Source organism: Triturus cristatus, chromosome 2_1 (assembly GCF_964204655.1).
Source record: "Triturus cristatus chromosome 2_1, aTriCri1.1, whole genome shotgun sequence".
Lineage (NCBI taxonomy): Eukaryota > Metazoa > Chordata > Amphibia > Caudata > Salamandridae > Triturus > Triturus cristatus.
Genome location: NC_140581.1, coordinates 960,315,525 through 960,329,097, shown reverse-complemented (window position 1 = coordinate 960,329,097; position 13,573 = coordinate 960,315,525). Strand labels below are relative to the sequence as shown.

General features: G+C 41.8%; 1 protein-coding gene across 2 annotated transcripts in view; it reads right to left on the bottom strand.

The window, feature by feature from the left end:
• Positions 1-2,009: 2,009 nt before the first annotated feature.
• LOC146866124 (uncharacterized) overlaps positions 2,010-13,573 on the bottom strand; it is a 141,954-nt gene continuing 130,390 nt past the window's right edge. For both annotated transcript variants that reach the window (XM_085640800.1, XM_085640799.1), the window contains exons 6-7: positions 8,704-8,811; positions 2,010-2,549 (exon numbers count right to left, since the gene is read on the bottom strand). In XM_085640800.1, the coding sequence (XP_085496926.1) occupies positions 2,429-2,549; positions 8,704-8,811 (229 nt within the window). In that variant the 3' untranslated portion in view covers positions 2,010-2,428. The remainder of the gene's footprint in view (positions 2,550-8,703; positions 8,812-13,573) is intronic.

Below are 13,573 nucleotides of genomic sequence, written 5' to 3'. Positions count from 1 at the left end.
TCGTGGTAAAGGCAAGACTGGTAAAGGGACGTGTGGTAACGATCACACCCCAGCCCCCTTAAGCCCTAAAAACTGCCTGACCGCCCCCCCCCGAAGCCCTAAAAACTACCCTGACCTTCCTGAGCCCTAAACACTACCCCAACCCCACCAGAGCCCTAAACACTACCCTGAGCCCTAAACACTACCTCAACCACCCGAGCCCTAAACACTACCCTGACCCCCCATGAGCCCTAAAAACGACCCTTCCCCTCCCTGAGCTCTAAAAACTACCCTACCCTCCTTGAGCCATAAAAATTACCTCAACCCTTAAAAACTACCATGCACCTCTCTCAAAACCTGGCCCCAGCCCCACTTACCAGACTGCGTCCTCTCTTGATCCTTCCTCTTCCTGTGCCCGCCCATCCCAGCATCTAGACCACACATTGCCTTAAACACGCAAATGCATTTTTAAGGCATATGCATGGTTAAGACAAGCGTGGTTCCGCCTGCGGTAAATGCCACACGTGGCTCAGCCAGCGTTACAAAGGGCGTTTCGCACAGTTGTGCACACAAATGTGTAATATATTGTACATTTAAACAAACGTTGTGTACTGCTATTTATTTTGCTGAATTTTGTATAATGTACTGCTTCACAATTAATTGATGTATAACTTCTAAATTGTGGCGCGTTTTTTTGTTGTCCAGCAATCCGTATTTGTTTTCATTTTGATGAAAGTATTCTCTAAATGTATTCTAAGATGAAACGTTCTTAGACGCAGACTGGGCCGATTAATTTTCTAATTTCTTATGGTTAGATATCCAGATTTTTAAATTGCAATGCACTACTAGAAAATAATATTTCAGCAGCTAATTTTATGTTGTCCTGGCTTAGAAAGGTAGCAACATTTATTGCACCCGCAGGCATCGGAATTCATTGGGTGCGATATAACAAAACCTATTAAAAAACCTTTTTGGGTAATAACATGCGGATATGCTAATTACCGGACATTTTCCCCCTGTTAAATTCCAACAGGCTTGACCTGCCAAAATGTATCAGGGTATTCAAACTTTATCACTCTAGTAATTACCAGTGATACAATTCGAATTACTTTGAAAATCTGATCCCTCTGCAAGCTGCGGTTTGTGCAAAGGGCCGAACACAGCGGACTACTCTAAATAAGGGTTTATAAGGTTACAAAGAAAATATTACTATGCAGTGGTAAGGCATGGGTGCAATGAGTCACAAGTCAGTCGAAAAAAGTCCTCTTATGCCCCAGTAATTGTGTCAAAGACATCCATAACTGGTATGCGGATGGCCCCTCACACCCATGACTTCTGTCCTTGCTGCAGTATTCATTGCTTCAGCCTTGTTTTCATCTTCCCTTCACAAACAGTGGATTGCTACAACCTAATACATATGTTTCCTCTGTACAACCTCCCAGGATCAATAGAATGTTTGGAATTACAGGGCCCGATTCACAGAACAAATTTAAGACTAAATCCTAAACTTAGTACCATTCTGGTATTCACAGAATGCACCTAGTACTTCTGGTATTCACAGAATGAACTTACTACTTTTGCTATTCACAGAATGAACTTAGTACTTTTGCTATTCACAGAATGGATTTACGACTCCTAAACTTACGTCCGCACTCGGGCCGGAAATTCCGGCCCGGAGGCGGAGCTTCCGGCCCGGAGGCGGGGCTTCCGGCCCGGAGGCGGAGCTTCCGGCCCGGAGGTGGAGATCTCGGCCATAGCTAAATCGTCCAGAATCCCCACCTCCGGGCCGGAAGCTCCGCCTCCGGACCGGAAGCTCCGCCTCCGGGCCGGAAGTTCCGCCTCTGGCCCGGAAGCTCCACCTCCGGGCCGGAATTTCCGGCCCGAGTGCGGACGTAAGTTTAGGAGTCGTAAATCCATTCTGTGAATAGCAAAAGTACTAAGTTCATTCTGTGAATAGCAAAAGTAGTAAGTTCATTCTGTGAATACCAGAAGTACTAGGTGCATTCTGTGAATACCAGAATGGTACTAAGTTTAGGATTTAGTCTTAAGTTTGTTCTGTGAATCGGGCCCGATGTCTTTAGTTAATTTAGGATTTATAACACATATGATGTTTTACTTAAGCTTCAAACTCAGTCCTATGAATCAGGGCATCTTTTGCATCGATGAGTGCACACGATAACCACCAAACAATAAGAAATCTCTGATTAGAAAGAATTTGTGCCAATTGTTTCTTTTTTGTTATGTTGCCAGATGACAGCAGGAGTCAAGAGTGCTTGGCTGAAAAACCCACTTCATGGGATGGGATGGTGGACACATTTTCCAATATCATAGCGTTTTATTCAACAGTGCAGCTTTCAAAATTGCCTTTTATTTTGAGTATACCATTGTTGTATAAGTATTACTTTATAGTATGTATTAAACCATGTGTAAATGAACCAAATGAATGCCTTTAAAGTTCAACAGTTGTTTCTTCAGACTGCGGATGAAGAGAGTTCGGGCTCAGAAGACAGTCTATTCTTTTGTCAGCATCATTAATCTCCGGGAACTCCAGAGCATCCTTTATTGAAACCCTAAAATGTAGAAGGTCATGGGGTAAATACGTTACATGGAGTGAGAATTGCATATACAGCCTCATACTGTAGGTCTGTGAAAGGGACACAAATCTACACTCACAAGTGAAATTTCTGAAGGAATAAAGGTTATTACTTCAGATTGCAGGCGGAGCATGCCCAACGTTGCTTGGATACATAAGGTTTCCTAGTATGACGTTCTAAAGCATGATTACCCCTCCCGTGGTGATAGGCATAAAACGTTAATTACAATAAATGAATATTGTGCATGATTTGTCATCTAAAGAGTCCACTATGGAATATACATTGCAATTATATATACAGGAATATGAATTTGAATTTCAATTGTGACATCCTTTCATTCTGAAAATAACCTGATTTATGGTTATGCATCTCTTACAGTACAACTATCACAGCTTTTTCACAGTGATGTGGCTTTTGAATAATCAAATAGTTAAATTAATGAAATCCAGATTTGCAGAGTTTATGACATTGTAATGGAGACTGACCTGGATCTATGTCTGGGACTCTGTCTGATCACTGTGAATGTCTGCAACATGGATGCTCAAAATGCATCCAGGCGGCAGATACATAAATCAGCCAAGCATAAAACGGTCAGGCTTGGTAATCTGAATCAGCCATGAAACATGCGGTCCAACAGCAAAATCTACCATAATCTACCTTTAAGATGGCTATACCCCAAAGTGACCCTGGTGGTGCCACATGCCTCTCCATTTATGTAAGACTGAACTGATATGCTTGCAGAACGTTCTTAATTGATTACACAGAGAAGACAATTCATTTTTTTGCTGAAGCAATGATCAAGAACAAAATAGGCAATTTAGCACGGGACATTAAGCATATAGGGCCTGATTCACAGAACTAACTAAAGACAAAATCCTAAACTTACTACCATTTTCGTATTCACAGAAGGCACTTACTCATTTTGGTATTCACAGAAGACACTTACTCACTTCGGTATTCACAGAAGTTAGGAGTCCTAACTTTAGGACTCCTAAATGCCTTCTGTGAATACCGAAAGTCTTAAAATTAGGATCTTTCTCAGTTTAGGAGTCCTAAAGTTAGGACCCCTAACTTTACTACTACTAAACTGAGAAAAATCCTAATTTTAAGGCTTTCGGTATTCACGGAAGGCATTTAGGAGTCCTAAAGTTAGGAGTCCTAACTTTACTACTACTAAATTGAGAAAAATCCTTATTTTAGGACTTTCGGTATTCACAGAAGGCATTTAGGAGTCCTAAAGTTAGGAGTCCTAACTATACTACTACTAAACTGAGAAAAATCCTAATTTTAAGGCTTTCGGTATTAACAGAAGGCATTTAGGAGTCCTAAAGTTAGGACTCCTAACGTCTGTGAATACCAAAATGAGTAAGTGCCTTCTGTGAATACCAAAATGAGTAAGTGCCTTCTGTGAATACCAAAATGAGTAAGTGCCTTCTGTGAATACCAAAATGGTAGTAAGTTTAGGATTTTGTCTTAAGTTAGTTCTGTGAATCGGGCCCATAGTTTTTTTTGTTTGTTTTTAAAGGAAAGTGTGATAGTGATGCCCACTGTGAAAAAATTACTCTTAACCCAAAGATGCCAACAAATTATATGTCAATGTCAACCCTTCCTGAACTGGTGATAATCACAAACACCCTAGAAGTGGGCCAGCTGGGGCTTAATTGAAATGTAAAATATTTTATCTGACTTTCGGTCAGGTTTCCGCCCACTTAGAGGCTCAGAGTGCAATGCTGAATAGAAGACAACTAATGCTCTTATCTTGCATGATCAGGATGATTCAGTTTTCTTAATGTTGCTGACTTATCTTCCACTTTGGATACCACGGAACATGGGCTATAATTACAGAACTTACAATCAGTAGTAGGGGAGACAGAGTTTCAGTGGTTCCACTTTCTTTTTTTTCCAAGTACATAGAGGCGTTTTCACAAAGGCATTTTGGAGTATGTAAAGTAGTTCACCTGTAGCATTCATATAGGAATATTCTTACATAATTAGTACAAAAAGAATTGACTTAGTCCTCTTTCCATGTTTACTAACAGAGAGTTGGATATTTAGGGGCCGATTTACAGACATGTAAGAGCATGTAAAAGAGTACTCCTGTAGTCCAACTTCCCACCTCTTGTACCCATGTTAGGGTGACCAACTGGCATTGGTGCAAATTCAGGACGGTGAGTGTAAAAATTCAGGACAAAGGGTCAAAATTCAGGACACAAATTCAGGACAAGAGGTCAAAATTCAGGACAAAACTTCAGGACAATAGGTACGTTTTACAGACAGAGGAGGTCGCGCAATAGTATATAAGTAAGCCCAGCCATATCCAAACATATTCAACCATTTGCAAACCTATCCATCATGTATCCTTCCATCTATCATTTCACTCATCCCTCCCTTCATCCATCCTTTCACTCATCCTTCCATCTACTCTTTCACCCTATCCATCTGTACACTCATCCATCCACTCTTCTACCCATCCATCCATTCACTCATCCATCCAGCCATTTACCATTTCACCCATCCAGCCATCCTTTCACTTACTCATCCATCCACCCAGTCACTCATCCTTCCACCCATCCACCCTTTCAGTCATCCATTCATCCTCCCTTTCTCTCTTCATCGACCCTTTCACTTAGCCATCCTTCCTTCCATCCATCTACTCATCCACTCATGAATCCATCCATTGACCCTATCACTCATCCATCCTTTCTCTCATTCATTTATACTTTCACTCCTTCACTCATCTATTCATCCTTTTGTCCACCTACCCTCCCTTTCACTCACTCATCCATCCTTACATCCACCCTTTCACTCATCCGTCCATCCATTCACCCTTGCACTTATCAATTCATCAATCCATCCATCATTTCACCCATCCATCCACCCACTCACTCATCATCCACCTTTTCACTCATCCATCCACCCTTTTACCCATCCAGCTACCCTTCGACCCATACATCCAGCTATTTACCTTTTCTCTCATCCATCCTTCCACTCACTCATCAGTCCTCTCTCATTATCCATCTAATCAATCTTTCATTCATCCATTTACCCTTTCACTAATTCATCCAGCTATCCAGCTATCCACCCATCCCTTCACTTACTCACTCGCTCACCTTTTCATATTAATTTTGAGCTGAGCCTTTTTGAGAAGAGGCCCATCAAGAACTTCACCCTCGCTGCAGGAGCCATTCCAGGACTGGGCAGAAGCCACCCAGGGCGGAGACAGGATCCACCACAGGGGGGACAGGAGCCATCACAGGTGGGGGGACAGGAGCCACCACATGGGGGGACAGGAGCCATCACTGGGGTTGGGGGGCAGGAGCCATCACAAGAGGGGGAACAGGATCCACCAGGGTGGGCACAGGGGTGGGCATGCAGTATTCTAGTATCATCTTGGTCTCTTCCAGGGTGGGGTAGGGCTCTTCACCCCTTCATGGACAAGACAACGAGACGACAGGCTCTCTTTCTAAAATATTAGATTTGCCATCCCCCACTGTGATGTACAGTACTTAAAGGAGATACTCCAAAAGAACGGATTTAACTGATTGTCCTCCATACTTTGTTAATCAGTGTGGGTGCGACAGTGCCATTTCTTAATTTTATTACATTATAGACTGCATGTTTTAAGAACCGAGGTTTGCTTACAATTTAGTAACAGTAATTAAGCTCTGTGAAGAGAACCACGTGCTGCCTCGGTGTAATCAGGGCCGGTTCTACGATTTTTGGGGCCGTGGGCAGAAAAGGAATGTGTGAGGCCCCTCTAAATTGCAGAGACATGACTCATTCAGGGGTGTTTGCATCTGAATAGATGCCCCTGTGCCTGAAGCTGCAGCCCCTCCCTCTCAGTCACCTTCAAGCACCTCTTAACAGCTCATCAAGGGCTGAAGGTGTGAGGGCTGCCATCACGCTGCGCCTCTCCAATGCTGCTGGGGATCTGAGCTTTGGTACTGCATCGGAGTCGGTTACACCCGACCTCAACAGCATCGGAGTCAAGAAGGGAGGTGGGTGAAAGCTGTGCCGGCTTTAGGGTTGTGCGATCGGTGCCCGGTTAAAATCACGAACAAATGGCGTCCGTTAAACAATCCTTCACGGACAACGGACAGACGGCCGAAATTACGGACTGTCCGTGAAATTTACGGACGGTTGGTCACCCTAACCCATGTACCTGCTGTACCTTAAGGTTCTGCTCTCTCCTGGCACAGTTTAACATCTACTTGATTGCTCTCATACTTTTAATTACAGCCCATGGTATTTGCTAGTAAATGTATGCAGATAAAACACAGATTTTGGTTGACCTTCTTGCTGAGTATTTCACTGCTTCTACTGTGCTTTGTTGCTTAACTAATGTCTGATATTCGATGACCAAAGTTAATGATGCCTTAGTCATAAAAAACTGAAATTTGCAAATTCCAAGCAAATCAGTATTGAGTTTTGCCCTCCTGAGTTTAGTATTTTCCCTTCTCCAGTCCACTTAATCAGGATGTTTGCTGTATTGTTTAATACCTCTTTTTCCTTTGATATTAAGATGTCTACTGCAATTATGCCCCCACAGTTTCATTTTGCCAACCTGTAAAGAGATCCCCCAGTGTTGTAAGATTCTCATCTAATCTTGCTGAGAATCAAACTGAGGTCGTTTCCAGATTAATGTTTTGTTTAGCTACCTATCTGAACACTACAAAACACAGCTTCAATAAGCTGCAAGACTATTTATCAAATCACTGTATAATGGAGATCACACATCCCATAGTTCTGGTTCTTCTAGTAAATCAGTTCCTATGCTTGGTTCTACATGTTTGACAGATTATCTCTAAAATTCAAGACATACCAGAGAACTTTGATCAACATCTAGCCATTGCTCAGATAAATGCAAAACATTTGTGGTAGGATGCGATGTTGTGTCTTACTGCTTGGTCCTACATATTTGACAGATTATCTCTAAAATTCAAGACATACCAGAGAACTTTGATCAACATCTGGCCATTGCTCAGATAAATGCAAAACATTTGTGGTAGGATGCAATGTTGTGTGTTACTGGAGGTGCATCATGCAATGTAATTATAAATTGAATGTATTTAGCTCTTACTATTCCTGATGAGGTGTTGAAGTGCTTTGCAGTGAGTAGCACACTATCAGGAACCCAAGATTACAGTTAAAGTCATGTGTTGTCATTCGGCCACTGGAACACATCTCCACCCACCTCCTTCAAGCATAAGCAGAAAGAGTATATCCAGATCTTAGTTTCTTACTTGTTATTTTACTTGATGGTACGATATCTTGATGTTCTTACATTTTTATGTTGTATTTTGTTGCTTATTGTGTTATTGGATGGTTACTGTATGGTTGGCACTTTTATGTTTTTGTATGTATTTGTTAAAACTGCAAGGTAAGTTTCTCTGTACTTCAAGAAAATCCATTTACATTGCTTTGACTAGACAATACATGTTTTAGGTGTTACCTGCTGGTGAGAGATAGAAAAAAGGGCATCATAATGTTCTGCCTAAATACGATGTGTGGTGTAACACCCTTCCTCTTATGCCCCCTTTTCTGTTGAGCCATTAGATGAAGCTTTCTGTTGACAGAACCAACTGATGTTCATTGACACTGGTGGCCCTCCTTACTCTAGATAGGGCATGAGGACTATCAATTTGATGAACAGGGTACTCCATCAGATGTTTGTGTTGGAGTATCCTGTCTTCCAAACAGCAAATCTACCCCTATGTCTGAATAGTTCAACCTCTCACTTCCCTGAATTTCAGAGACTACTAAAAAGGTAGTATTTCATTGAGCTTGGTGAAGTATTTAGCTACTAGTGTCTCGAAGGTAGTAGGAAATAATTGTCACACACATTTCCCAGCCCCCACTAGGTTCCCAGGTTCCTTGAGAAAAGACAAGTCAAAAGGTAGTAATTAACTGTATTAATTGTGGTATTTCTCCTTGAGGAGCCAAAAAGGATAAGGTGAACAATTGTGATATTTTGCAAGCATGTTGTCATCAATCAAGACCAAGGAATATTTGCACCATCTGATTAGTATAAAAGTACAATTAGTTTGGGGTCTCACTGAAATTTATGAAATACTAACATCTTCAAATATTAGGTGGTAATAAACATACTATCCTTTTGATATAAACTTACAAATTAAGTGTTCCATCCTCCCCAGAAAAAGTATTTTCATTGGACTCTGCATGAATTGTTTCAGCAGCTTCACTGTCTTGCTCACAGGTCTTACTGATAATGACAGTCCTATGGATAAATGAAATAAAGGTTACAAGGATACAAATGTCACCATGCTTTTCCGATTATGTAAGGGGAATAGATAAATATGACACTGGCAGATCAACAGTAAATGTATTAAAGAGAAGAATGCTCGCCCAGGTTCCAGCTTCTACCACTGTATATTCAGAGCTATGCGAATTACTTGTTCAGGGCATTGCAGGACTCAACAAACCTTGACAGCAGATTCATCAGGTCTAGCTAGTCTGTTGGTTGCCAGAAATTTAGAACCCTAAGGTGAAATTCAGTATTATTAGAAAAAGAGTTGAAGGTGTACGACACCCCTCATAAATAGCCAAATAGTAGCAGTAGTAGGTAGCTAATAGTGTCCTGCAACCTCTGTCCTAAGTTGACCTTTCTCTTCAGAGGTAAAAGTACAGCAGAAACACGGAGAACTCTGATGTAATTAATTAAAAGATATATGGGCTTATGCACAAAAGCATTTATGTATGCAGGAAGTAGGACAGCAGGAGTACTAATTTATTTACTCTCACATGCCTTTATTAATCTAACCATAAGTGTCCAATTCCCTATTAGTAAAAGTGCAAAGAGGGTACAATCCTTTGCATCTGAACTCACTGTATATAACTATTCCCTTATATCCTGGTTTTTCCCATCTTAGGTGTTTTTGGACCGATTCTTAAAGTCATGCCTGAGTACGTAAAAGAATACTTGTTTGAATATGTTTATTTAGGGAGTATTCCCCATAAGACAATAATGAAATAAATACATTAGATTTAAAATTCATATTTAAAAATATATAAAATGTATACAATAAAACCTAAATTATACATATATTTACTTCAAAAAACAAAGGTTACAGGGAGGTTATAGTTAGGTTAATACTTTATAGGCTCAAAACCACGTCATTCAGACAGACATATACTATCCAACACAGCCACTCACTTATCTAATTTCCCCCTCAAAGAGACACTTATTCACCAATACAGCACACTTACACACCCATTCACTCATCCAACCATTCAGACACCCACTCAGTCACCCTTGCAATCACTCACACACCCACTCATCCACCCATACAGCTACTGACACACCCACTCATTCATCAATTCAGCCACTCACACAGCCACTCACTCACCCACACAGCTGATCATACACCCACTTATACACCCATAAAGTCACTCACTCACAACCCCAAATAGCCACTCAGACACCCATTTGCACACAGATATACACATCCACTCACTTATTATATGTTAAAATTAGTATCACTCATTAGTAGTGCACCTAGTATACTGATTAAACTTTTGGAGTAGCTTAGTATATATGTTTAACACTCATAAATTCTTAGAAAACATTTATATTCACTGGATGATGTAATCAGTGATGTCATCATGATGTCACTGACCATGTCATGGGTGATGTATGATGTGAGGTGATAAGCAGTGCATTACGGGGGCATATGTTATAGTTAACTCAGGTAACTATCTCTGCTGAATTTCACTGGTTTTGTACAAGTGAAATCTGATCCTAACTATAATCTGTCACCTTTGGCTTTTATATATATGCACGCACACATTTCATTGCATCATAGTAATTTTTTGCTTTGCGTATGCCATGTTGTTTGTGAAAAACTAGGCAAAATAAAAACTATTGCACTTCTTGTGTATAATTTCATTACCCGCAACGCCTCTTTGTACTGTGCACCTCACAGGAAACAGCATATTGGTATAATCCACCTTTTCAGTCGAACCATGTACAGTGGGTAGAAGAAGAGAGAATGTGCCTCAGTTTCCTTCTGCGAGACACATCTTGGACAACAATCAGAGAGCAATGGAGGGGTGGAAGCTGATCAATTACTTGGAAAACCTCTTAAGGGTAAATGTCCATATCTGAATATTATATATACATTTTTGGCTGAAAAAGGAGTAATTTCATCTAAAAATGGTTCAAACTTTGGAACATATTTAGGGGTCGATTACGATATTGTTCAGAAACAATTCTGACCGAATCAATTTCGGAATGGTTTCCGACCAAATGGGATTCGTGGGAGTCTGTCGAACGCTTACGATGGTTCCAAACACCGTTCGGTCGGACTCCCATTGACTTCAATGGGAGCCTGTCTTCCGACCGAATACACAGGCTCACATTGAATAAAGGGGTGGTTGCGGAAAATAGGGCACCCTGTGGTGGGCACCCCAAGGTGCCTGCCACACAGTGCATAGTTGGAAAGGGAGACCCATGGGTACCCCCACGGGCCCGATTCGGAGGCCCTCAGGTGAAGGGGTGCCCGCTATGGGCCTTCAAAGTCAGATTCTGACAGCTGATCCTTGTCGGATCAACCGAATCGAAATGGATGTCTGAATCGGTCATCGTAATCGCTTGTTCGGAAACCGTGTCCATAGAGCTGTACGAATCGGCTCCGAACTACTTGTTCTGTCCGAATGCGGAATGGATTCAGCAGCCCAAACGATGTCCTTGCATCGTAATCGGTCATCCGAAGGGTGTCCGTTTCGGTTGGAAACATAGGTTCCAAATCGGATACTCCGAATCCCGTTTGGACCCTTTCCAGACAGGATCGTAATCGAGCTCCTAGTGTACGAAAATGGTCAGTTATACTTCCAGCTCTCACTGTTTGACAGCAGACTCCTTTACATGCAACCTAAAATATGACTTTAAAAGATTGCAAGAACCCCATATAATAATGGTAGGTTTGGCCCACAATTCTTGGAGTCTCAGGGTCATCAGTCAAGATTGCACATAATTAAGTCACAGTCTTGTGCAATGATGGTCAATAGGTATAAGCTATTGTAATCACGCTATATAATGGGCTAGATCCTCTGTCTGCCAAATTCTGCACGAGTATAAAAGTGGTCTGAACTTAATGATATCTGCAATAACTGTAATACCCATGTCTAAGTGAATACTGCTGTAGCACTACCTTATGTGCTCCAAAATGTCTTTGTGTATAGGCCTCATAAATGAAGGCCACACAGTTCATTATGCAATTCCTTGTACACACACAGGTTGAATCACTGCAGATTCACTGTGGCATGACAAATTATTATGAAGAATTATGTGAAATAGTAAAACTTCCAGTTATGCAAAACGTTTAATTTATCATATTGGCTATTAAAAAGAAACAAGGTTCTGCTAGAACATTTGGGTATGTTAATAATACATTATCTCTTATTCATTTCTTTTTATATAGAAACGTAAAAGAGCTGAGATGTGGAGGGGAGCTGGCAGGTAGAGCATATTTAGGAAATGTATGTGTAAAAAGGACGTCTATGATCGCCATTCTATGAGATCAATTAAGGGAAACAAGCACAGGCTAAAACATGCATCAAACTGCACGGTCGTCATAGAAGTTACATAAAAAAATCACACTGTCAACTCAATATCAACATATGCCAACAGTGGTAGGACATTATGGTTATTGCTTTGAACTTGTCAGCAGTGCAGCTGATTGTTGGAAGGATACATACATAGGCATGTAATATCCAAGGGTCAAAGAGTTGCACCGATGAAGGTTTGTGGTATCAATGGTGATACAGTTAAGAGATCTAACCTGTGTAAAGGACATACTATGACCAGTATTTCTATGTGCTGTGGTCTGTGGTGGGTACTCAGGCACAGTACAGGTATGTGGTCCTTCTGTTAACATCCATAAAAAAGTTCAAAGTCATGCATTGCATGCATTATGTCATGGTTCGTAATGGAATACTGAGCACAGTGACAACAGGTATTGTTGTGGCCATCTTGGAAGTACCTGATTGTGCATTTATGTGAAAACATTAGAACGTTGATGTGTAAAAAATGTGTTGATGTGAATATAGAACTGTGCACAGCAGGGTGTCATAACATTAGGTGCTTCAGGCATGCTCCTTGGCTCCATGAGAAGAATAATTGATGGTTGGCCATTGTTGCAGCCCGTGCAGTGGTGGTGATATGGCAGTCTCAGGGACATTCATTCTCTTATTATGACTTCAGGATTGGCTGGAGTGCCGGCAACTTGCGCTCCCAGGCAGACTGGGAGCCTGTGCCTGCTCTTTCCAGCCCCAGCAATACAGCTCGGACTGGAGAGAGCTTCAGTGCGCATGAGGGGTTTGGGTTGCCTGAGACGGCTGGCCAAACACCTCATGTGCAGTGAAAGAAGTGCCCACCACTCCCCCACCAGCAGGATGGAAGGGAGAGGCTAAGACTTCACTTCAAAGGACTGATTGCATCCTACAGATAGTCTGGCAGACAGGACTGGGTCAAAAGTGATACTTGTGGACTTCAGAGAGGTGCTTTGAAGTCACCCCCACATTAAAGGCACTATTGGGTATTTGTACTGGGTCTCTGGCCCCCTAAAATACACACTTGCCTACTGTTGCTTGCGGCTCAGGGATATCAAAGCCTCTATCCCTGCTATTGTGCCTGGCTCACTGGAATTAGCCTGGATACTTAGAACACGAATTTTGACACATCTCCTATCGCCAACCGTCACATTGACCTGGTTGCAGGAGAAAATCGGCTCATCGCATCGGAACCGGTGCTTTGCCTCCAGAGATTGACGCATCAGACAGCGTATCACCACCGCTGCAGCTTGGTGAGAGCAACGCATTCCCTCAACTGCGTGGCAGAATCTGGCACATCATTTAACGCCTTTCGACTCCGGCACCCATCGGGGAACATCCAGAACAACGCATGCGTTACGTCGCATGCGTTTACGTCGCAAGCCTTACAACGCAAGTGATGTTACAACACGGACCATTATGCCACGTAC